A 27,798-nucleotide genomic window follows, 5' to 3' on the forward strand; every position below is an offset into this window, starting at 1 on the left:
TTTTTTGTCTTTGTTATTGAAATATTATTTTAATTAAAATAGTAATTTTATTCGAATTTGATTATTTGATTTAGAAAATATTTATATGCGTATATACATAGTATAATGAGGACGTAGCCATTCCAATAGATTTTAGATGAATTATTAATCTAAAATTTATTAAACTGTTCATCTAAAATCTATTGGAAAAGCGCGTATTACATATTATAATTGAATAATTATTCTAATATGAACAAAATAAAAAAGAGTGAATTACCAAAAAGCAATAAAACCACATTGAAGCAGTATTGAAATATACTTATATGCCATGTCCATGGCAATTAGAATATCTACAATTTAATAAAAAAAATTTTGATTTTTTATTTTTTTTTTTCTTTTTTTTTATATTTTTTAAAACCAACCTTTAGAATACATTAATCTAATAAAATTTCAATCACACTATATTTAATATAAATACTTAAGCATGTAATTTATATTTTTATGTTGTTTTAGGCTTTTTGCGAAGAATATAAGATCTAATATAAAAATTACTGAACAATATTAACATTACAACACTTTGAATTATATTAAATACTAGAATTGTCTTACTATAATTACAATTTTCTTCGAAAAATGGCAGTGACATGAAACATATCAAAAACACAAATTGTCCCATTTGAAATAAAGTTATATATTTTTTCCACCATAATGAATTACGTACTTCTGGTTTAAGAGCAGCAACAAAATAATATCCATACATCATTACATGAATCCATAAATTTACTAAACCAATCATTGCTGAATGACCGCCTGGATAATATTTACAATAAAAATATGAAATAAACACCATTACAGCATGATGATAAACATGAAGAAATGTTATCAATCTAAAATTTTTTCGTAAAACAAAAAATACTGTATCCATTAAATCTACAATTTTTAATAGAAAATAAAAATATGATAGACGTAATTCAATATAACCCCTCATCGAATCATCAGATAGACTTGGCATAGCACATCGAATATTAAATGTATTATATAATGCTATAAATGAATATGCACCCTGAAAAATATCATTAAAAAATAGAAAAATTTTAATATATTGTACATATTTACATTTATGTATATGAAGGTAGGTATATATACATATATAAATATTCATTAATATTGTCATAATTATTTATTACCAGCATAGCTGCCAAAAAATTCAATATAACTTGAATAGCATCGTAAACTAAAATAACAGTTTTTAATTCAAATGCTTTTCGATTTTTCATCCATTTCGGACCAACATTCTGTACAAAATACATATAAACGGCTAATAAACCTATTGTCGGCCATACTGAACCTAAAAGTGGAAAATCTTTTGCTCGTGGATCTGAAAAAGAAAAAAAAATATTAAATCTATTAATATCAAATCTAAATTATTTTAATAATATGATTTTGTAATAATTATGTATAATATATCAATTCATAAACAAATTTTAACCTAACAGTTTATCTCTGGTATTTGAGAAATAAATTAAGAAAAAGAATATTAGTGATAGCCGTCATAATTATCAAGTCAAATTAAATATGATGAACAACTAGAAAACAAACAAATACCCGCAGTAAAAAATTCTACCTCATGAAATTCATTATAATTTTGAATACCAGAAATAAGAAAATATTATAAAAATACTTGGAAATTTAAGTTTTTGTTTTAAAAAATTAATATTATGTTTTTTATTAATATAAATCGAAACGATATTGTTATATTCCTTGTAATTATCTATAAGGAACCAAGTGCAAATTATTGTTAACAAATGTTTATTCATTAATATTCATATTTTATAATTAATTTATTATATTGGAAAAAGATTTTTTCATTTATTATTTATTCAAAAATTCATAATTTATTAATAATTAAATAATTTAAATAAAGCTTGTTTAATATTGCATCAGAACAGTTAAAACACATGTTGTTATAAACGTAAAATACCATTTAGATTGAAACAATATTTAATATGAAAAGACAAAACCTTTAAATTTAATGAAGATTATTCATTTAAATCATCTTCATCAGTTATATTTTCATTTTAGGGAATACTACAACTGGTTTTCATGTACATATATGTACATATGTAGATTTTTATATATCACCTTAATAAGGTAACAATCATATTAATATTATTAGTGAAACAAGAAAAATAAAAATCTTTTCTGTTATTATAAAAAAATAAAATTTTTATACATAATTACAAATATATCAAATACATACATATGTATATAGAAATACTATATTTTATAGTAGTTTAAAAACAAATCTAAATTTTTTAATAAAATTTTCCTCTCATTAATTATTTACTAAATTTTGTATAAATAATTTAGACGTAATTAAATTTTCAATATAACACTATAATTTATCACAGAATTATTGTTTAATTTATGTTTCTTTTCATTTTATATACAATATAAATTAATAATATAGATAGATACTGAGAGAAATTAATGTAAATAAAAATGAATCTTGAATCTATGATTATGATTTTAATTTTTCTATCTTATGATTTTACGAATAGATTTCTTAAAGTTATTCAAATTTGCTTGCAATTATATATTTTATGTTATATAATACGTCATTGTGACATATATCTCCTCATATTGTTTCATATATTTTTCAAATCATAATAAAATATAATATAAAATATCTTATTTCAAGTTCAATTAATTTAGAAAAAAAATAGTAAAATTTTTATTGTAATTATAAATTATAGAGGTATAGGTATTATAATTAAGTATCTAATATCACATTATGTTCATAAACAAACTAATAATATTGTATTCATATTTATTTATTGTTATAAAATATATACTTTAATATATCATTATGTTATATTATTGTGTGAAGCTAATATTGTGAATTAATAAAGAACACTTATATACTAAAATTAAATTATACAGATTTATTAGAAAAAAAAAATTATAATTAATTAATTATAATTTACTATATTAATACATTGTTTAATTTCATTAAACACCTCTTCTATGCAAGAAAATAAAAATAAATTATTGACTAAATAATTATATAGTGCTTACATTATGTTAATGAACATATTTAATAAGTTCAACATGCAATTAAATTCAAGTATTAATTTAACTCAGAATTATAAATAATTATAATAACATTTTGGAAGATATTTAAAATAAAATTAAAATATAGTGAGAATTAATAGAGTATGTTCAGCGTAATAATCTTCATACTAGAATTGTATTTTAGAATACTAGAACTTAAATGTTAGTAATTGTGATTGGAATAACTTTATTATTGTAATTGGAATAAAGTTCTCTCAGACTAAATTTTTAAAAAAAATTCCCTGAAAATAATTTAATATACTTGAAATTAATATTTAAATATAACATTATTTCATTTTATTTTAAAGTATAATATAAAGACATACTCAAAATACAAATTCAATTATGTATGTAAATTAGAAAAATTGTAAAATGATATTGATTTAGATTATTATTTTCAGTGTTAAACTGGTATAATTATATATAGCTTGTATATAATTTTTGAAGTGATTTAAAAAGAAAAATTATGCAATTTTTAATTACAAAATGATTACACTTCATTGATTCTCTCATCTTCTTTTATTCATTATGTATTTTAATATATACCACCTATATATGCATTTATACAATTATTGTTCGAATCAATTATTAAAGTTATAATAAGATAAAAATTTAAGTTTTATATAAATTTCAGTATTTTTAAATTATTATTATAAAATTGTGTTCTAATTTAAATCAGAGTTATAAATATAAAATTATTTGTAGTTTAAATTAAAAAATATTAATTGTAGTAATTGTTATACAATTCAATAAAAGTTCATAATTGATTCTCTTAAACTTAAGCTACTAACTACTCTGCCTCAAATACAGTGTTGATATGATTGGAAGTCTTACTTTTATCGTTGTGTCGTGCAAAATTCTGCCTATTTACTATAGCATATTTTAATTTCATATATTAATGTTTCTAGGTTGTACGTTTAGGATGCAAATGTAGGCAAACACAATATATTTTAAATTAAAGAAAATATACAACATGGCAAAATATACAACATATATGTGTTCTAAAACTCACAAGCAACAATAAGGTCAAATGAAACAATCTCTTAAATTTTAAAAACTTGTATTTGTTTTTGTCTTTTTTGATAAATTTGTTTAATTTTATTTACATTTTTTTTATAAATTTAATGGTAATTATTAAAATTACAAAAAAACACATTTACGACAATAATTTTTTTTTTAATAAAATAATTGAAAATATATTATAATTTGTAATATAACACATATATATATGAATAAATATTAAAATATTTTTAATATTTTCATTTAATATCGTAAACTACAATTTTAATTACGTTTTAATTTTGAATTTCTAATGCGTTTTTGAAAAAAAAAAATATAAACGTGTGATTTGACATCAAAGTGCACAAATTTTTATTGTACAGACTTGCCAATATAACAATAATTGGAATTACATCAAATTTTAAATTTTGTTTTATATAGTTCAATAACTATAAAGTAAAGAACTATAGTAGACTGGTTAAAAGAACGCAAATATTTTAGTTTTACAAATCGACGTCTACACATTTAAAAGTATAAAAAATAAAAATTTTAAGGTTTTTAAAGTTTTTTATGCTACGAGTATCAATTTTGTACATTTTATGAGAACATATAAAATAATAATCGTTCTATTATTTAATAAAGACACGCATTTTAAAATTTTTATTCTTGATTTCATAATATTATAATAGCTTTTCTAATTTTATTTTATTTTCCTCATATTCTTCCAATTTAATTTTCAAAAATTTAAAAAAAAAAATTGACCTTAATGTAGGTTATGATTTCAAAGTATGAAATAATATTCTGCATTTTTCATATGCATTATATTTTATAATTAAAATTTATGCATTACACTTTGCTCTACTAAAGTAAAATAAAAGAAATTTATTAAATAATGATTATTATTTATTATAATTATTATTTGTATAATAATATTAATTCATAATATTGTTATATAGATATCATTGTTGCAAACCCTATATATCTCTCATAATAGTCGAATTCTGAGAACTATATCTTACAATTTCGGCTTTTTCAATAAATAATTTATTAGTGTTTGAAAGTGTGGCGTCTTCTTGTTTTAAGAAACTCATGAGCCTAAATAATAATATACAATAATATATAACAAAAATAACAATCATATATATAAGATATAATTGCACACATAATTATGACATACATAACTCTAAAATAAATTTGACAATAGATGATCGAATTCGGATTTTGAAATTCATTTATTTATTTTTTCGTAAATCATTGTAGAAGAAAAAAAAAAAACACGAAAAAAATTATAGAAAATTAAAATAGAAAAATTTTAAAATTAAAATTCATTTACGAATATATTACGATTTTACCCTTTTCAATCGAGTTTTTAAACCTGAAGAATATTTTTTTAAATATTATACAAAGACCGTTTATTTATATATATATATATATATATATATATATATATATATATATATGTATATAAGTGCAAACTAATATTTTTAATATTCTATTTTATTCAGCAATTAAAAATATATTATTTTACGTAAAATCTTCAATAATAACGTAGTAGTAGATGCTTGTTAAATTTAATATTGCAGTATAACAATTCACGTTATACATATTAAAAAACTACTAAATTCATCTTATTATACACAAATAAGTTGAGTTCAAATTCAGAAATATTTAAAAGTAGACGAACATACTCGTATTATAATTTGTTAGCATATTTGATTTGATGAAGATTTTCTGTACTTCGAAAACAAAATTAATCGAAAATCTTTTATGGAAATAAAAAATTAAAATTTCCTTTATATACAATTATAGAACATGACGTGGAAGCCGAAAGAACGAATCAAAATAGAAAAATTTTTCTTATCGAATTGGACACAAATCAATGACCTATTGATTTCTAAGCAGATGCTCTAATAAATCTGCCGTAAAGGTATGAAGAAATTATTGGCGTTAATTGTTGGCAATGTATTGTTATACTATAGAAAGCAAATATGATCGTACTGATGTTATCGTATAATACATGTAGTATTGTTTGGTTGCAATCGATTTTAATTAAGTTTACATCAAATTTATTTAAATAAAAGCAATTGCTGTTAGAATGCAATCGATTACTTTTTATTTTCACCCATACTGAATAAACTTTAATGTTTTCAATATGCACAAACACATTTTAAAATATGAAATTAATTTTATTTATTAATAATTTATTTTGTTTTTTTTTTTTTCATTTTATTAAGTCAGATAAAATTAACGATACTTTAAAGAATTTAAAGCATAATTTTTTGGGGTAATGTTTGCCATAAATTACTTAATAAAACCTTAAATTTCACTTTTCATGCGTGGCGTAACGTACACAAAATTATATGTAAATAAAAAAATAAATAAATTATATAAGAATAAAAAATAAATTTTGTGCTAAATTTTAAAATACATAAAAAAATTGTTTTTCTAAGGTGTGATATTTTTGTTTTTTTTTTTTTTTTAATTTGCTTCTTTTTTTTCATACTTAAAATTCAAATACCAAATAAATTGAATTATTTCATAAAATTAACACTCTTTTGCAAATCTTTTCCGTTTTTATTATTCATTTATTTTTAATATGTATATCGTATAACAATATTATAGTCTTAGGGTACTTAGAGCTACACAAATTTTTTTCAATTTCAAAATTTTTTTTTTTTTGACTAAATGAACTCGATTATTTATATTAATTGAATTTTCAATTAAATAAATTAATTTAAATTATAAAATAATTAATTACAATTTAAAAAAAAAAGGCAATTTTTTTTTTAAATTATAGTTATACGGTTTATTGAACTTTATTTAAATAATTAGAATTTTTTATATATTAAGTATTTTATTTTAAAAATTTGCATTTTTTTTGTAAAATATATTCAATTATTTTACTTGTTTTTTTAATTATTTCATTATTTTTTTTTTAAATTATTTTATATAATATTGTCCTGACATTGACAACATACCAGCATAATTTTCCAGATTTTGATAAAAATTATAAATATTGTCCAAAATACTCATAATTATGTTTTTCTTATTCAATAATTCCTTAAGAATTTTTTTTGAAAAATATATAAAATATTTTTATTCTATTAATTTATTTATTTATTTTTTTTTTCTGTACGTTATTTAACGTTAGCGCGTCGATTTCCAACTGATTTTACTTCAAATACGTTTTCTAATCAAAGCTTAAATTTCATTCATTCTTTTTACCTTCTGCTAAAAAAAAAAAACAATAAAAATAAAAATAATAATAGAAAAAGAAAAGCTCTAACACTATTTAAAATTATAAGACTAAAAAATTCAAAATGTTTGGATAAAAGTTTTAGCTATTGTACATAAAATTTTTATTGTATACACTAACAAAAACAAGTAGAAATTATAAAACAAAAAGAAAAAAAATAAAAATAATTTATTTTAGTATTAATAATAAATTATTCGTCTTAACCCTAAGCTCCCCATATAATATTAAATAAGATTAAAAGTTCGCAATTTTGATTTTTTTTTTCTTGTTTTATTATATTGTTATACTGTAAATAAATATAATAATAATTTTTTGAATATATAATGCATTCTATATATAGGCATGCATATATATGTACATATATGCTTTTAGTGCTAAATATTACAGTTTATATTAATGCAGTTTCTTACTACTAGTGGTACACAGAAGAGAATTTTTGTAATTAAACAATGGTCTACGTTTTTTGAGGGGCGCTAGTGAGTATCAAGTTTTTTAATTTAAAATAGCACAATTCAAAAAAAAAGTATGTGTGTAGTTCTATTGTGTAATTATAAAAAATTGTCATACAGAAGACAACTCACCATAAGCTATATACATAATTTTACCAGTAAAATTTAAATGGATGACATATGTCAATATAACCGTAAATGCATTGTATATAAAAGTAAGTATTATGAATGCATGTAGAAATAGAATGTGAATATTCAAAAATAAATGGATATAATTTTAAAACTTAATACCGAAATATAGGAAGCCGAAGTGATTATATGACAGGCAGACTTACTACAAAATTAAGACTTTTAGAAACTAGATTTATAGACGTATATTTTACGAAATAAATTAATTTACAAGATTTACGACATAAATTAATTGTATTTAAATTTGGAATTATGATTTTCAAACATTTTGTTTTAGTTGTGAAAATTTACCCTACTAAATTCTAGGGCTAGAAAAGAAATTTTGAGAACAAAAATTGAGAGCCTTATAAGTTTTAAAATATAGCTATACTCGTATTTGTATTCAATTAAAATTTAAATTTATTTTAGTAATAATTAAATATTTTTAAAAATTATTAAAGTTTATATTTTTTACTTTAAGGTTAAATAAAAAGATTACCAATAATTATTGAACAAGAGAGTGAGTGAGTGTTTACATAAAAACGATAATTTTTTTTTTTTTTACAGATGATTAACTATGTATACATTTGTTGTTTACTTCTTTCATTAACTTTTAAGATATGAAGGTAAATTACTTATACGAACAATTTGTTAAATTTTAAAATACAGTCGGGCCAGCTTATAAGCATATGCAAATTTACAAGATATATGCAAATAAAATTTCGAGTAGATAATTTTTTTAATGTCAGATTTTGAGCTAAAATTTTTTTTGTTTTCTCTCTAAATGGATCTTAGTAAAGAGAGGAAAGAGATAAATGCGACAAATTTACTTGTGTTATAAAAGTTTTAACGTAATTTACAAGCTTAACAGAAAGTTTAAAATCAATTTTGTTTTACTAATAAAGCAGTTCTACTCTTGTGCGAGTTTCTTATGTAAGGGTTCAACTGTATTTTAAATATTGAGTTTTTTTTTGTGTGTTTTTTTTTAAAATGTTAGCGTTTTCTTCTTGTTTCTTTAGTATTCAATTGCATTATTGCTAATTTTTGTTTTTAAACTATTGGTTTTTTTTTTAGGACATGTCCAATTTCTGACAATAAAAATATTTAAAATATATATATATATATATAGGAGAACAATTAAAATTTTCTATTAAAATGTTTAATTTTCAATTATTTGCAATTTACAAATTAAATTTTACGATCCTTTCTTATAAGATATACCCACTGTATAACTATAAAGATGATCGCTTAAGATTCTTATCTATTTTTATATAATCTTATTTACGTTTGCCTTTAAAAAAATCAATAATTTTTCACTTTTTTCATTGAATCTATCAATCAAGCAATCACCTTTCAGTATATAACTTTCAGTATAACAATATTTTTTAATTAAATTAAATCTATGATTACAATTCATTCAAGTATATATAACTATATAGATACGTACATATGTATATCAAATATGAAAATAAATTACTATAGGTATTTTGGAATAAATTATTAATTTAAAAACAAAAGATAATTGAGATAAAATAAAATCAAAGTATGTATACATGAATAAATGTAAGTATACTAAAATGGTAAAACCCACTATAATTTATTTTTATTAAAATTCATTAATTAATAAAATATTTAATAATTATATTATTGAATATTAAAAAATAATAATTACAACATCAATTACATAATTAATATACACAGGCATAGTTATAATATTGCTGATCAGGAAAAATAACAGAAGACGATTTTATATTGTGAATTGGTTAATTGGAATTTGTATTCTGTTATATGTATAACATTGTATTCTAATAAAATAAGGAATTCATTTTAAATGCTCAAAGGGGCAGGTATTATAAATTTTATATTTTCTTTTTAATATAAAATTAATTAATTGCAAATTGTATAATTTGTAAATAAAAAATATTTTAACAAGTAATACCGTCGCCTTCACCAATTCTCGGCGAATTAATTATATTTCTTAGATTATTATATTCTAACAATTTCTAAAGTAAAAAAAAGTTCATAAATAATTATGTACATACTGTGTATATATAATAACGCAATTTCATCGAACAATATTCATATTTAATATTATATAATTTAAATATAATATTTTACAATTATGCTTTCTAAACTATAATAATCTATAATCTATATGTTGATATATATATAAATAGACAAAGGTTCTTTGCAAATTTATGACACAATATATGTAGTAAAATGAACTTTTCTATATGTTTCCTCTTCAAGTGCTTTAGAATTACAAAAATATCTGTTAATATATAAATGAATTAATTAACCATTAATTACGAAATTACTTTTATTAAATCTAACTTAAATTCCTTTCAAATTTATTTAAGTATAAATGTGAACATATATAATGAATTAAATAATAAATTAAATGTATATAAAGCTTTCAAATTATAATTTTCTACACTATATCATATGCAATTAATAATTAGAATCTGGTTCAACCACTTTTTAGTTCACTTTCTTAACAAATTACATATGTATACAAAGAAACGTAAATGGACTTAATAAAAATAATCACTCGCAAATTTTTGAAAAATTATTTTTATTCACCTCACCTGTTCACCTTGATATTATGATGTAACTATAATATTTCTTTTATTTATGATTCCTATTGAGAAGAATAAATAAAAATGCTGCAAATTAATACATTTGAATTCGATTTATTGGAACATCACTGTAATATAACAGATTATTATAACAGAACATTTTAGAAGTATTTCCGTGACTAGATGCTCTTATACGTTTATTTAGTAAACTATATATACGTATATGTAAATAAATATTCAAATTAAATGACTCTAATTGAAAATATCTTTTAGTTTATTAATTTACACATAAATAATAAAAATTAATGACAAGTTACTTCTTTAATATTTTGCTATTTGAATGGTAAACGTAAATTTTTATGTATTTTCGGTTTATTGTTATTCTTAATATAATGATAGTCGTTCAAAATAAACATAATAAATAACAAGCATTATTCCCGGATTCCCCAGCATCGAATTTTTCATATAATATAATATAAGAGTTCCTCTTAAGTAGACTCTCTGATATTTTTTAGTAGTAGTAGCATAATAGTAGCATAATAGTAGCAGTAGTATAATAAATAGAACACCCGCTATTCCATTCTAAAATATGACGTCGGAATGTCTACTGCGAGTGCTCAGTCATTTATTTAATGTGGTAGACGCAATATATGAACAATGAAATGTTAAGCATAATTATAAAGCAATATCAAAAGCAATTAAATATTCAGGGAAGGAAAAAATTTTTTATTAAAAAATATGCAAATGTATTAGAATTCAAAGTTTAATAATTATTATGAAATTTTATGTGATTTTGTTTTAATTTTTAAAATATGTAATAATAAAAAATCACGTTTGAGTTTAATTAATTTAAATTTAAAATATTTTTATACGACGCACAGGTAGAGTGCAACACGACAATTCATATCGCACTACTTTTTTCTTTTATACGTAGAAATGCAAGCAATTATGCTAAATAAAAGCGTATAATAAAAATAATTAACATAATATGCGCTTTTTAATATTAATCATAATATACGCAAGTGTGTATGTATAAAGGTCTAAAAATTTATTCATACACTTCCTTGGAACAATTTGTTGAAATATAAATGCATTAATGTTAAAGTACATGCACGATCAAAAGTTAAATGTTTGTAGATCAGTTTCAAGGTACGCATATAATATTTATGTTAAATTGTGTACTTACGAGTACATACATAAATTAAACAAAAATAATGTCTCTAAAGTTTAAAATATTGTAATATTTAAAAATCACTTTGTAATGCCATATTTATTTAATAAATATTCGGTTCATATTTCTGTTCAACATTTCATATTTTATATAAAAGAAGATTTCCTTGTTTTGGATTAGTTCTAACTATAATTCGGATTTCGTTACACTTTTCTTTATTTTCCGATAGCATCATACTCATTCGGATAGGTTAATTCATACAAAGTTATTAAATGTTATTAAATTCACCATAGGCAATAGTTTTCTTAAATTATATTTTATTGAAGATATCAAGAGCAGTATGTTATGCTTTATACCTTCAAAAATTATTTTGTTGTTTAACTTTGTAACACTTATGTAAAAGATGGCTTCGTATATCAACAAATGATTGAAGCGATAACACGGTAAAGTTTTTTTACCTAAACAATTAAAAAAATTTGGATTAACTTTGCTTATTGTAAATTTATTATAATTTTTAAGTGACAGTCGTACAGACCGAAATTTAAAACTTACGTCTTTAAAGCATAATAGGAACATTTCATGTATGTATAAGGATATGCATATAATTTAAGTATTATTTAATAAATTAAATACAACAATAAAGAGGTTTTTTTTTAGATAACATACAAATAACGATTTTTGGTAAAAAAGTTCTCATACTCCAAACAATAATTGGTATAGAACAATAATGGTAGCTTTATTTAAAATTAAATTTTATTATAATATTTAAAATGCAATTGTTTATGAAACTAGTTTTGAATGGCATGCCGCAAATTAAGTATCAAAAGTATCATTACCTTATCTAAGTTCTCGCTTTTTTTTAATTTAAAAGATTTTGTGTTTGGTTTCTTAATACATTACCTATATGTTATACAATGTAATATAAAATGCATACCCAATGCCTTAAGATCTTAAAAATGAATTGAATATTTCAAACAATAGTGAGAAATAGTGAATTCTAATTAACTATTGCGAAATTTTTTTTTTTTTTTAGTTTCGTTTCGTTTATTTTATAAAATGCATTTTAAACCACGAATTTTTTAATCAACAAAATAAGATTAATTTTAATTTGTCTTTTAAACTTTTTAAACAATGCAAGAAGAATGACTTGCATACAAGTATAAAAACAGAATTTTGCTTTTTTACCACGAGTTTTCAATTTATTATACTTAATCTTGTACCAATTACTTTGTACGTTTATGGAAATTTTGTAACTTAGCCATCTGACGGTACTCTAAAGAATTGTTTTCATTTAATAATATGTGTTCTAATATACTATGCATTCGAGATAATTTTAAATTTGCAGAGTTAGAGCATTTGAATAAATCCTATGTATACTAATTAGGTTTTTTAATGCAGAAAATTATATCTGGTATGGTAATATGTCATAAACACGAAAGAAATGTGTATTTAGATTAAAATGAATGTCAGTTCTATGATTAATACTTTAGGAGAATCTAAAAATAGGAATTCACCTGTTTTTCGATTTCGCGCGGAAAATATTTTTTGTATTGCCAGTCTATTAAATGATTTAGTCTATTGTTCTGTGGGCAAATAAACGCCAAAAAGTGGACGTAACTGAATTTCTTAAGACTTTTAAAATGTTAAAATTTGTTTAAAACGCTGTCATGAGTGTCAAAAAATACTAGTATGTTTAAAAATTTCACAAAATTCATAATGTACTTAAATATATAAAATTTTAATCAAAACAATTATTATTAATTATGAATTTTATCAACGTATTATTAAATAAAAAAACAACAAAACAAAGAAAATAGAACAAAATATAAAAACATGAAAACGTGCAATTCAATATTGTAATGTTTGTAAATAATTGTTCTAAAATTACTTGCCCTATTCTAAGCAACATTTTTAATAAAAATCTTAATTTAATGGAAAAACAAAACCTGTATTTTATGATTTTTGTAAGTATGTATATTCTTCAACTTAATTCACACGTTTATTGTCATTGAAATTTAAGATAGATGGTTACTATGTGTGTAGCTTGCCATACTTAACAATAGTTAAATATCTGGAAAAGTGCAAATCATTTTCATAAATAAAAACTCTCGCACATTGCGCACGTATACCTAGATGCATAAGTTATATGAGCACTTAAATACATATATAAATGCATCTATGCACTAAACCAACTTGTGATTACTAAAATTAACGTACATAAGTACAATATAATCAACATATCAAAAAAGCATAAACCAAAATTAATGGAACTTTTAATTTAATTTATGTATGATTTGTATATGAGCTTTTATTATGGAAAAAATGCAAATCGTATAGGTACAAGTTGAAGGTGTGCTTATTAAGTATAATCGTATAAGGAGTTCGGAAAAAAAAGGTTTAAAAGTCAAGTGTTAAATTTATTCAAAGAATTTTTAACATAATAATGATGATGACACTAATATGCGGATTTATCAAGGTAAATATTATTTTTAATGAATATGTATGAACTTTGAAAAATTAATTTCCAACAATGTTGTATACATGTACAATATTGTGTTATAGATAAATATAATTTTACAATTAAGTACCTGCAAAAATTAATTTGTTTGATCTACCGGTTTGAATTTTTTTATATTATTTTGTTTTTTATGATAATACCCTTAAAGGCATACTTGTTTGCGTTAAATTCGTGTGCCATAAAGATTCCAAACATTAATACTCATATTAACAAAACTAATACACTTTAATCAAAGAATGTATATTTATAAAGAATCGCAAAAGTCTAAAAAGAACATTTTTTTTCATCTCTACTTTGTGACAACGATTAGCTATTCACCTCAACATAATGTGGTGTGTTGAATTATTTTTATTTTAACTGAAATTCTCATTTATATATGTATGCTGGTGAATACACAATCATGTAAACTTTAATAAGTCCATAATGTGTATAAAATAATGCTTTGCTAAAAATTAGTTGTTCTTATGCATCTAAAGCTATGCAATTTCTTTATGGGTGAATAATTCTATATATGTGTGCATATGTTTATTTACTTAGAATTGAAACAAGGTTCAAAAGAAATGTTCACTTTTTTGTTGAAACTCAATGTTGATCAGGTGCATTTTTTGATAAATTTTTATGAAATATATTAATCTATTTTGAATTTTTTAATCTATTGAATTGTTGAATTTGTTAATCTATTTGAAATAAATTTGGTGCTTAATACTCATATATTCGTAATTTTTTAATATAATTCAAACTTATTTCTAACATTTTTAATTTTTTGAAACTATAAATTAAGTGTGATTGAACTATTTATAAAATATACAGATATAGTGCTTTATATATAGATATAGATATAATTTTGCAGCAATAAAGATCATTCAATAAATACTTCGATAGTTTTATACCATAGAAAACTTTACTACTATTAAAGTCTCATCAAACATCATGAATATTAAATTTATCTGACTTAAATAACTGAAATTTCTTTTATACTAAAAATCTTCTCTTCTAAAATACTTTAGAAGAATTTTCAGATCAAAAAGGAAATTATATTTTGTTAATGCTTATTAAATATGTATGTATATATGTATGTACATATGTATGCATGTGCGTACCTAAAAAAAAATAAAAATTCTTGAAAAATAAATATGAACAATTATTATTACTTTAAATAATATAAAAAACTATTTAAATTAACTCATGTAACCAAAATCAATTTTTAATTTTGCAAAAAAGTACCATTATTTTTGTTATTCAAGCCATACATATTACCTACTTTTGTTTTTAAATATCATATTGGATCAAGAAAAAGAACTTAAAAAATTTTCAAATACATATGTAAATAGTTTTCTACTAATTGGTAAATTATTATTGAATACACATATTGAATTTGAATACAAAAAAAGTGTGTAGTGATTTAATATTGAAGAATATTAAATCAATTATGATGCAGTTCGTATGTGTTTGTAAGTATATATATTAATATTTTATTTATTGTCAATTCTTAATTTTATTCTTAATTCTGAATTCATTTGAACGTATATGTTCACAACAGTAATAATAAAATTCATATATGGTATACATACGAGTATACATATGTACGAGTATGTATGCATATTATTAGATCATTCAACAAACACTTTGTTAAACCGAACAACACCATATTACACATAACAAAATTTGTTATTGCTTTTTCAAATTCCTTATTCCAAAACAAATTTTTTTGTTTTTTTTTTCTTTTTAAGCTCAAACACACCACATTATGTTGAGGTGAATAGCTAATCGTTGTCACAAAGTAGAGATGAAAAAAAATGTTCTTTTTAGACTTTTGCGATTCTTTATAAATATACATTCTTTGCTTTAATAACATTAAAGGTAAATGATGAAAATACGTATACAACACCCAGTATTCCGAACGCAATGGGGAAACTGATTAAACTGCTATTGTTAGAACTAGATTTCATGCGGATATTCGAACAGCTGAAAATCATGCTACATTAGATTTTTAAAGACACTTTCAACATAGCAAAGTTAACGTTATGAATCGGTGCATTACAACAAGAGTTTTATATTTAAGGATATTATAAGCCATTGTAGCTGAACATGCGCAACCAAAAATGGACAACGGTGAATTGGGACCAAACTTTGGAGAGCAATGTAAGACTGTCTATACTAAAAGTAATTATTCCCAAAAAAACACCTTTTAGAAGCAGGCAGATGATATTTTATTAAGACTAAAGCACGAGGAACAAAGAAAACATAAATCATATATTGAAATCAAGTACTTAATGCGAAAAAAACATTAAAATCATCACCAGAAGTAGAATTCATGTTATTTATTTATTAAGGAAACAACTTAACCGAATGAAACATTAAAATTATTACAACAAATTTAGATACAAGATAAGCATGCTAGTACACCAGCATATATAGTGAATAAAGCGGCGCAGTTAAAATGAATACCATAAAAGTTTGAGAACAAATTCTTGTAGGTATACCAAAAAAAAAACCTAACTAAATTATTATTTTTTTCAGCTGTTTGCATTTTATTTTGCAATTATGTAAATAAATTACAGTGACCTAGCTAATTTTAATTAAACCATATTTATATTACAACTATTTTAGAAAAATTTAATTTTAAAATGAATTCATAAAAAAAAATATAAAGAAAATTTCGACTATAATTTAGATTAAAAAACAAATGTCAAAAATTAAACTTCCGCCAAAAATACCAAATAACCAATATCTTTTCATTTTAGGTAATTTTCGAAATTTAGGAAATAAATAGTTTGACTTTATTAGAAAAAAATTGAAATTTCCGTAAAACAGAAAATCATACACAAACACATGTATAACAGTATTATATTTTGAATTGATCAAGTGTTGTATTAAATGTATAAATAAGAAATATGCACAACACAAACAAAATATATAAAAAAAGAAATGGACATTAATTTTATCGTAAAAAACATAAAAAATAAACTTCAATATAAAGTGAATTTTTAAAGAATGTTTCAATAATTCAAAAATGGAATTTAAAAGAGTTTATTTAAATGATATAAAACATAAAATACCAAAATATTTGTCAAATATTCTTAAAATGTCGAAAGTAAATTAATTACAAAAGTTTTTTTGATTTTGATATAAAAGTATAAGTAAGCAACATCAAATTTACGTGCGTAGGTAGTCGAAACTTATTTGGTATCAAAGTTTAGATCTTTTTGTTTTTTTTTTTGTTGATATAGACCTACTACCTCTCTTGTGTTATATATAGATGTGTATTTAAATTAAAGATTTGTTATATCGCATATAAAAATTTAACTAAAAATAAAAGTTAAATTTAAATTAGTAATATTGAATATAAATTATGACTCTGTAAACACTTTTTGTGATTTATTTTAAAAAGTATTTTTTATGTACAGGAAATCTTCTATATAACATTTACGTACATGCAAGGGAATTTCGAAAATAAAAAATTAATCTGCTTCCATTTACTCATTATTAACAAGCATTATATTAACTCGTGTTTTAGAAAATAAATGAAAAACACATCTTAATAAAATATCTCTAAACAGCTTCATATTGCCGCAGAGGATACGGTAAACGAGTTTAGCGCTGCGATGGCAGTTCGGCTATTCGTCATACTTATTATCTCCTGTCCCAGATACCCATTTTCTAAGTTGTACCGCAAGCACAATTCAATGGCGTGTACCTCGGCCTAAAACAAGATCGGAAACGTTCGTATGCTATAGTCCCGTATAGACGTTTCAACTAACAGTGTCCCAACTAAAGTAAGATAATATATGAAGAAAGCCAAAATAACGGTGAATTTCTAAAAATGCATTTACAATTGAAAAAAATGCTATACTTAATCATCATTGTGAATTCAATATAGATTTACCTACTACAAATATACTCGTACATAATATATATAGCTATGTACAATAGTTGTTCTAATTGAAAAATTCAAAGTTTATGTTAAAACCTTGTTTACTCAAAATAAAAAGTTTACAGTTATACCATTAATTCTCTGAGCAATTCATTTATGAATATCGTAGTTATGTCATTTAATTTTAATATAATTTTAAATGTAATTGACAATAATGCTTTACAAGATTTTTTTATTAAACATGAAATAATAAATTATATTGACAAATTAAACTTATATTAATCAAATAGATCTGTCTTTAGTTAATGACTTTTATAAAATTTCAAATTAAAATTTATTTTATGATTATACTTTGTAATAATAGAAAAATAATCAAGGTGTTGATTATAACAAACAAATGTAAACGTTATACACACAAAAATTTCTTTTGAAATAAATATTTAAAAAGAACTAAGTGATTATTTTAAATAAGCGGATATTAAATTAAAATCAACAATATAAATAAATTAACGTCATCTTAAGTAAATTCAAAAAAAAAATTGTAAGTATACATTAAATTAGTAGTTAAAAAATTATGCAAATAAATCGTAATATTACAATTCATATACTATATTTATCTTAGTTAATCTTGTAAATATTTTGTGTAAATAATAAATTTTACAATAATTATCTTGTGATTATTTGCAAATGTTGAAATACTTGTCAAACATTTCTTTTTTTTTTAAGTAGGAAGTGTGATTTATTTAATTCCTCTGGCTATTTATTAATTTTTGAACAAAAAAAACAAACAAAACAGGATTTAAATGCCTTAAGAAATTTTGTATTTTAGCATAAGGGTCTAATTCGAAATGGCAAATATTCAATGCAACAAAACAAGTTAAGAGAAACGAGAAAAATAAAGGAAACAAGTAAATTTTATATCTTGATCTTGATTTTGGTCTTTATCAAATTTAATTAAAAAAAATTATTGACTTTCGCTCGTATTGTTTTTGTCCATTTCCTGTAAATATTATTAGTAATTAAATTAATTAGAAATAATTCAAATACACGAACACACTTTTACGTAAACAAGAACTTAAATATTTTTGTTAATAAATGCTTACATGTATTCCCTGTTCTAAAAATATTAAATATTTATATTAAGTATTTTTAAAAAACTTGACATTTTGAATTCTTAAATTCATGTGGAATGGATTGTAGTTTTGTTCACGTATGCAATGTATGTACATATTGTATCTGTGATAATTTTATGAAAAATTTAAATTAAAATCAAAACTTGTATTACTTTCTAAATTAAATTTGAATTTCAATAATAACAAATTATTACCGTTATTCTGTATTTTACTTTTCAGCTCTAGACTAATTTTTTAATATAATTGGCTTTTTCAATTTTTCTAAATTATTAAGAAAAGTCTTATGAAATTTTTATGAAATATCATCTAAAATCTGCTATTGTGAAATTAAAAAAACACATTTTTTAAATTATAATTATTTAATTTTACATTTCTTCAAATTATCCACAAAAATTTGCATAAAATGGCCGGTCTGATATGTATTGTAGCTATTGGAAACCCCGTTAAAATTTTTAACATTATGATTTTTCATATTAATAAAATCTCCATAAAAAGTTTCTTATTAATTATTCTTATTACATCATTATCAATTTAATAATAAACTAACTAGAATTAAGTTTCTTTGTTTAGCTATACAAAAATAAATTTTGTTTTATAATTAAATTTAAAAAACTTTTGAATGAGTTCCCAGGGTAGAAGAGCAATCGCGTTGAAAATTAACAATAAAACTAGTTTGAAATAACTTGGGTAATTTGTAGAGTTTATTCGACAGCCTGACAACTTTTGATTTAGACCATACAGCTGCCAGAAATACTTAATATTAGCTCATTTATGTCATTATTATAATTATAAAAATAATTATTAAGAAACATAAATCTAATTATTTTTACGGTGAATTATCTCAAATTTATAATTTAACTAGACATATATAGTAAACAAAGTTAAAAATAGTGGACCGGCTGAAGCAAATAACAGAAAAGTACAGTAGTTGGTATATTGAAAAAGTGGTCTAAAAAAATTAAAAAAGTGGGACGCGAATGAACACGAATCCAATTACAGAAACTAAAATTTGAATTTTATAAGTTATGTTGTTCACTTATGTCACAGAATTATTTGTATTTATTAAATGTGCTAATATATTTTAAATTTGTGTTTATTTGGCCAAAGAAAAACCTTTACAAAAGCTTTTTCAAAAAAAAAAAAAAGCATTATAGACTGAGTGGAAGGAGTGAGTCGAATTGACTAGCACTAGGCGATTTTAAATCATGATCGGCGGATGCTTTCATTTATCAGATCCAAAATGTTGATTTTTGGTTTCATTGGCCAAGCTTGTCACACAGATTTTTCATTCGAAAGATTTGACAAAGCATTCGACCAAAATTTGGGCGAATTCGCTAATCATAATAGCAAAAATTCATATTTGCCAAAAATTTCATTCGCTTCGTCGATCATAATATTAGCCTTACCGTTTTTACGTGTTAGTAGAAGACACTAAAAAGAGGGTAAGAGATAAGAAAAACACAATTAAAAAATTTTACTTACTATATAAGTTTTTTTTTTTTTTATTATTTTATTGTTCTATTTATATTGTATATATGTATATTTATATATTTTTTAATATATTGTATATATTTACATATTTAATAATTTTTATTTCAAAAAAAAAAATTAATTTTTTTTTTTTATAATTTTGTAATATTAATGTAAATATTCTTGTTCTCTAGGAAAGTTATTTTGTAATATAATGGGTGTAAGTATATATGTACTTTTATGTATATGCATAAATATATATATATATATATATATATAATATCTTGTTGTCTATACATACTATAGTATGTACATATATATATATATATAATACAAGTATGTATACGTATATATATTTCTAATTTTTTTGTAAACTTTCCGTTATAATCTTAGTACTTAAGTATTTATTTCTCATTTTTTGTTTTTTCATTCATTTTTCAAATATTATTAATATTTTTCTTTTTTTTTTTATATAATAATAATTTACATACGGTTATCACACATTACTTATTTTTTTTTTTGTTTGTTTTTCAAATTTTTATTAATTTTGTTAAAAATTTTTTTCTTTTAATTTTGTGACAATATCTAAATGTTTTCCTTTAATGTTTTTTTTTGGGTTTTTGATTTTTACAATAAATTTTAATCAAATAAATTTTTTTATGGTTTCTTTTTTTTATAATTTTTTTCTACATACTAAAACTTTGGTCTATTTGCTCTAAATATTTCATTTTTTACAAAATTATATATAACTTTTATTTTAATAATTATGTACTTATGTATGTATATGTATGTATGTATGTGGGTAATGTTTATAAAATTAAATAAATAATAATAAATCGTCCTTTAACAAAAAAAAAAATTGTTCAAATCCTACACATTATTTATCGTGTATACATACCGTGTGTTGAATAAAATTTACAAAAAATATAAAAAAAAAAATTATTGAAAATCAACGGCTAAACCTGAAGGAAGGGAATAAATAATTCAAATTCAATTTATTTATTTATAATTTAGTACCAAACTGAGACGAATTGAAAACAAAAATGTTTGGCTGTTAAAATCCAAACGTTCTCTTTGACACAATAAAGCTTAGCGGGCTGAATGTAATATTAATTAATTATATATTTGTCAACAGTTTTCTTACCCCTCATGAATTTTTATCTGCCACTCATATCAAAATCTCTCTATATATACTTATGATTATAGTCAACGACTAGAGACAATATCAAAAAGCCTGGTACACAATATCCACGCCAGAAATAATTGCTCATTTGTTTTTCTGAAGAATCATACATATATAGATTCACAAAGATTTTGTCATTTTGCAATCAAAGAACAAAAAACAGAGGAAGGAGTGGAATATAAATTGCCTCATCTGAAGGCCTCTTTTTTTAATATATATTAGAGTAGCAAAATGTATGCCGCCTAACATCATTTGATAAAATGTTTAGTTTCTTTTATTTATTTTTGTAAGTTCATCTGGGTGTTAATTTTATATTTGTATTACTACCATTTGCTTTACTGTTATATGCCATATTTAAGGATCTTATGTTGTTACTTGCGACGAAAGTGTTTTATAATTGCAGTTTTGTATTCAAATTTCAATTTTTCATTAATTATTTGGAACTATACATATTTTTGAACTCATCCTTATCGTAACATAAAAATTATTTTTTGAAAAATCTTTTCAAAAAAAATTTAAATAAAAGCTTTTTATGTCAAATTCAATTTGGATTTAAAAGAAAAAACCAACTTTATGTGAAAAAAAAGAAAATATTGTTATAAATATATTCCAGTCCCTATAAATATGCAATTTTTTTTGTTTTTTATAAAATGTCATGATAATATTGTAGTTAATTTGTTGGAAGTCCTTTTTTTTTTGAAAGCAAATTATTACTTTAAATACACATTTACAAATTAATGAAAATATAAATTTAAGTAAGTTATATTTAATGTATAACAAATTTAAATAAATCAAATCTCGTAATAATGTGAAATTACGATCAAAATACGTTTTCATATAATGAAGTATGTATATTTTTACAATTAATATAAGCATCCTTTTTATTAAAATTGTTTATTCAAATTAAATATAATGTGAAAATATTTTAAAAATTTCCATTTAGATTTTAAAATAGCTATATTTTGTTCATTAACCAATGTTTTTTTTTTATTTTTGCTACAATACTAACAACAAGCTATAACAATTAAAGTGGTACGGTTTTACACAACTTCTCTTTCTTTTTTGCGTTATTTTTTTTACTAATTTTTTATTTTATATAAAAAATATTTCATAATTAAAGCATTTAATTATTTTATGAATAATAATAATAATGAAACAGAATTTAAAGTATATCGTATAAAATGAATTTTTATACGATATACCTTCAATTCTCTTTCTCATGCTTATTTTTTTTTTCCAAATTGTAAATATTAATTTATTCAAAATTTATAGCTGATATTTTTCTGTTTCTTATTAATTACTTATACATTTTGTTTTTATTATACGTATTATTCATATTAATTTTGGATATTTAATATTAATTTAAAAACAAAAGGTATATAAGGTAAAAGCAATTTTAAATTAAAAAATGCATCTCGTTTTAAGTTTTAAATTGCAGTATTGCTATATATCGGACACAACTACATATATTATGTATATATATACAAACACATGTTGTACTTTTTTATGTATATTATAGGGTTATAACATTATAGTTTTAAATAATAAATTTTTTTATTCACAAATAGTAATTAAGGTTCATTATCACTTTTTCTTTTTAATTCCGAATGCCGTAAACAATGGCCCATATGTGGCCGATTAAAATGCGGCGACCCAATTTTTGTAATGTTTAACATTTCTGTTTATAAATTATTAATATTCATCATTTAAAAATAGCTTTAATGTCAAAATTTTAAATGTCAAACAATTTGGGGTTCTCTCGAATAGAATTCTAACAATTTTCATTCGGAAAAGTTACTCAGCCATTCAAAAATTTAAATAAAGAAAATTTTGCTTTAAATGAGAGAAATATTTTCGAATATTTATAAACACATATATATTGTGCCCTGGTTGTAAAGTGGTTCATAAAATTTTTTTAAACCGTTATATTAAGCGGGACAGAGCGCACACGTTATCATGAAATATTTTGTCTTATAATTATAGTGTCGCATTTATGTACTATATAAAAATTAGGGATGCACGTAATGTAAATTTTTATAAAAAATTTAATCATTTCGAAAATAATTATATAAAATGTTAATTTAAATTCATAATAATTATAATAATAATTCTAATGATCTTGCTATACTATATGTTATTCATGCGATCGATATAAGTTGTCAAAAGCTATAAAATAGCCAATTTCAATACCATAGCGATTTTGATAAATTTGTTAATATTATATTTTTGGACGCAATATTTTTTTTCTTTTTTTCTACTTTTTTTTGTAAAATGATGACATACATACATATACATATGAAATTATATATATATATATATACATGTGCGTATAATCCTGTTTCATAATCAAATTTGAGAATTTTTTTTTGTATTTGAATATTTGAACCAAATTGGCGATAATTTTATGCGAGTTTTTATAATTTTTTCTTATTGCTGTTGTAGTTGGTTTTTATTATTACTATTAAATAGTTTTGATTAAATTTTATGTTGCTTTTATATTTTGTTATTTTTTCTGTTTAATGCCTAAATTGCTTTAAGAAAAACAATTATTTTATTTATAAAAGGTCACTATCAAATAAGGAAATGAATTTTGCTTTTTTTTTTTACGTACACAAAATATTTAACTTTCTAATATTGATTTAAAAAGTAAAATAAAAACATATTTTAAAAATAAAAAATTTTCTTTTATATCAAACCTTAATCAAAATCTAATTAAATTGTAATTTAAAAAAAAAATTTTATTGTAGTTAATGATTGCTGTATTTGCGTCTTCTTTATTCTATTTCCGTTTTGTTATGTGCTTACTTTGCTGTGTATACGGCGATAATTTACAATAAAGCGTTATATTTTATTTCTGTAATTAAAATTGTACAAGGTGTCGAACAAAATTTAAAAATTTTTTTTTCTGTTTTCTTTACTTTAATATTTTGATTTTTGTTAAAATGCTTTTTTGTATTTTGAAAATTTAAATTTTTGTGGTATCATTGTAAGTTTTTGTGGGTGGGCAAATATCAGGCTTATCTTTTTTATGGTATATAAATATTGATTTTAATTATTTTTCACATTAAATTTTTTTGCTTTGAATCTATTTCTGTTTTTATATTAAAAAACATTACCATATTTTAAAGATTGGCATTTTATAATACATATACATAATAATATATGTATTAAATGTTATTTATATATATATATATATATGAATATATAACTTCATAATATAATATATTTCCATTTACGACGACAAAATTTACACTTTTTTTTTTGTAAAAATTAAAAATAATAATTTATTCATATTAAATATTATATTTTTTTTTATATTTTTATATTTAACAGTTAACTTATAATTATAATAAAAATATAAGTATGTTAACAAATTTATGAAAATATATTAAAAAAAGAAATTTTAAACAATTTTAATATTGTATATTAATGAATACTATAGTATATAAAAAAAATTTGCATATATTTTAATTAAAATAATTTTAATTCTTATGAAAATATTAAAATGGAGTACAATCAAAAACATATGCTTCACATTATATAATTACAGTTAATAATAATACTATCGGTGGTCTGAAATGAATTTCATTTCTTTCAATTATTTTACAATCTATATATATACATAAATATATCGGAAATTATAATATATTATATATAGTATTAAAACACAATACGGGTAATTTACGGTATAATGCATATTTATTGTTACTTTAATTATATGTATATTGCCTAAAAATTTTAAGTAATATGTGTACATGGATATATAAATATATATTTTATATATGGGATATATATATATAAATATACATATATACATATCCCATATCCATATATATATATATATATATATATATATATATATATATATATCCATATATATATATATATATATAATATATATATATACATATATCCCATATACATATATATATATGGGATATATGTAGATATGGGATATACATATATATCCCATATCCATATATATATATATATACATATATCCCATATACATATATATATATACATATATATATATATATATATACATATACATATATATATATGGGATATATGTAGATATGGGATATACATATATATCCCATATCCATATATATATATATCCATATATATATATATATATATATGGATATATATATATATGGATATATATATATATATGGATCATATCTACATATATCCCATATATATATATGTATATGGGATATATGTATATATATATATTATATATATATATATGGATATATATATATGGATATGGGATATGTATATATGTATATTTATATATATATATCCCATATATAAAATATATATTTATATATCCATATATACATATTACTTAATATTTTTAGGCAATATATATATAATTAAAGTAATATATATGGGATATATATATATACATATATAAATATATATGCATATATATATATATATATATATATATATATATATATACATATATATATATATATATATATATATATATATATGTATTTGGGCGTTATATGGGATATACATATATATATATCCCATATAACGCCCATATAACATATAATATTTAGCAGGCCATTTAGAACGGGAACATTTTGTATATATGTTAAATAAATGAATTATATAATTGTAATACATTATATATTTTGTAAATTAATACATGAAAAACTTTTTTAATATTTAACAAATTCAGAATTTAAAAAATAATATAACGTGTAATAATAGAATTCATATTATGAATATAAATAGAGTTCTTGTTCCAATAGTTAATTTCGTCATGACTTCTTACATTTACATAGTTTTCATTTTAAATAATTTAATTAATGAATTTTTTAATATTAAATTTAATAAACAATAAGAATGGCCGTTCACATATACAGTTATATAAATAGAAATAATATTCAATAAATTAAGATCAGAAATTTTTTAAATTTTACAGGCAAATTAATATTTTATAGTGTTATACATATTTTTACGATATATACACTTTATGTCAATATATTGCTTACAAATTGATGATATTCAAAACTTAAGATTTGACAAGAGAATGATATACGAGTATGTACTCAATTATTTTAAAATAAAAAATATACTTTATTCAAAACTTAAGAATATTACCCTAATTCCTTAATTATTATTTTATTATCGTAGTTAAATTAAAAATAATTAAACTACGATAATGAAATTTTAAATAATAACCAGATAAAGAGTAAAAATAACAGCAAAAATTTATTAAATATTTTCAAAATCACACATACACAATAATCATGTTTTTGAATGTACTCAAAATAAAAATCAAAAAAATAAAAATAAATTTTATTTCATAAAAATTTTAATAATTTATATTTACAAATAAATAAATAAACTTATTATGTAATATTACAAATGAATAAAAATATTTTTTCTAATTATTTTTTTCTAATTTTCTAGCTAATTTTTGTTTTTTTTTTTGTTTTTAACATAAATTAAATTTATTTATTTTATTTTAGGTTCAACATAATTTCATTAATAGTTAGTTTACCTTTGATTCATTAAATTATCTAGATATTTATAGTTATACATTATTAGAGATTAGAAGGAGATTTATATATTTTTTATCTAAAATGGTTGTTTTTTTATTTAATTAATTTTTTTTGTAATTTTTTATTTTTTTTTTAATTTTTATTTGATTTTTAAATAGCCTAATTAAAGTAATTTTTTTTTGTATATAATCAACTATACGAGTACATAGTTAAGAACGAATATAGTGTTATACAGTATAAGTTTTTTTTGTTAATATTATTACAGTTTAATAGTGAAATGTTTTGTTTCTTCATCTTAAATTTGTTATACACGTTAGTGGCATTCTTTTAAAATGTTTTCTTTCCTTTTTTTTTTGTTTAAATTTTATTTTAAT

General features: G+C 20.9%; 1 protein-coding gene across 1 annotated transcript; it reads right to left on the reverse strand.

Annotated features, from left to right (window-relative positions):
• Nucleotides 1-348: 348 nt before the first annotated feature.
• LOC129605444 (elongation of very long chain fatty acids protein 7-like) lies at nucleotides 349-7,269 on the reverse strand. Its single transcript, XM_055515223.1, has 3 exons — nucleotides 7,071-7,269; nucleotides 1,167-1,357; nucleotides 349-1,042 (listed from the first exon to the last, which is right to left on the reverse strand). Exons 1-3 carry the CDS (start codon nucleotides 7,123-7,125, stop codon nucleotides 479-481), a joined length of 810 nt encoding a protein of 269 aa, XP_055371198.1. The 5' UTR covers nucleotides 7,126-7,269; the 3' UTR covers nucleotides 349-478.
• Between the last annotated feature and the right edge of the window lie 20,529 nt (nucleotides 7,270-27,798).

This window comes from Condylostylus longicornis, unplaced genomic scaffold (genome assembly GCF_029603195.1).
Source record: "Condylostylus longicornis isolate FDR11 unplaced genomic scaffold, ASM2960319v2 ptg000002l, whole genome shotgun sequence".
NCBI lineage: Eukaryota > Metazoa > Arthropoda > Insecta > Diptera > Dolichopodidae > Condylostylus > Condylostylus longicornis.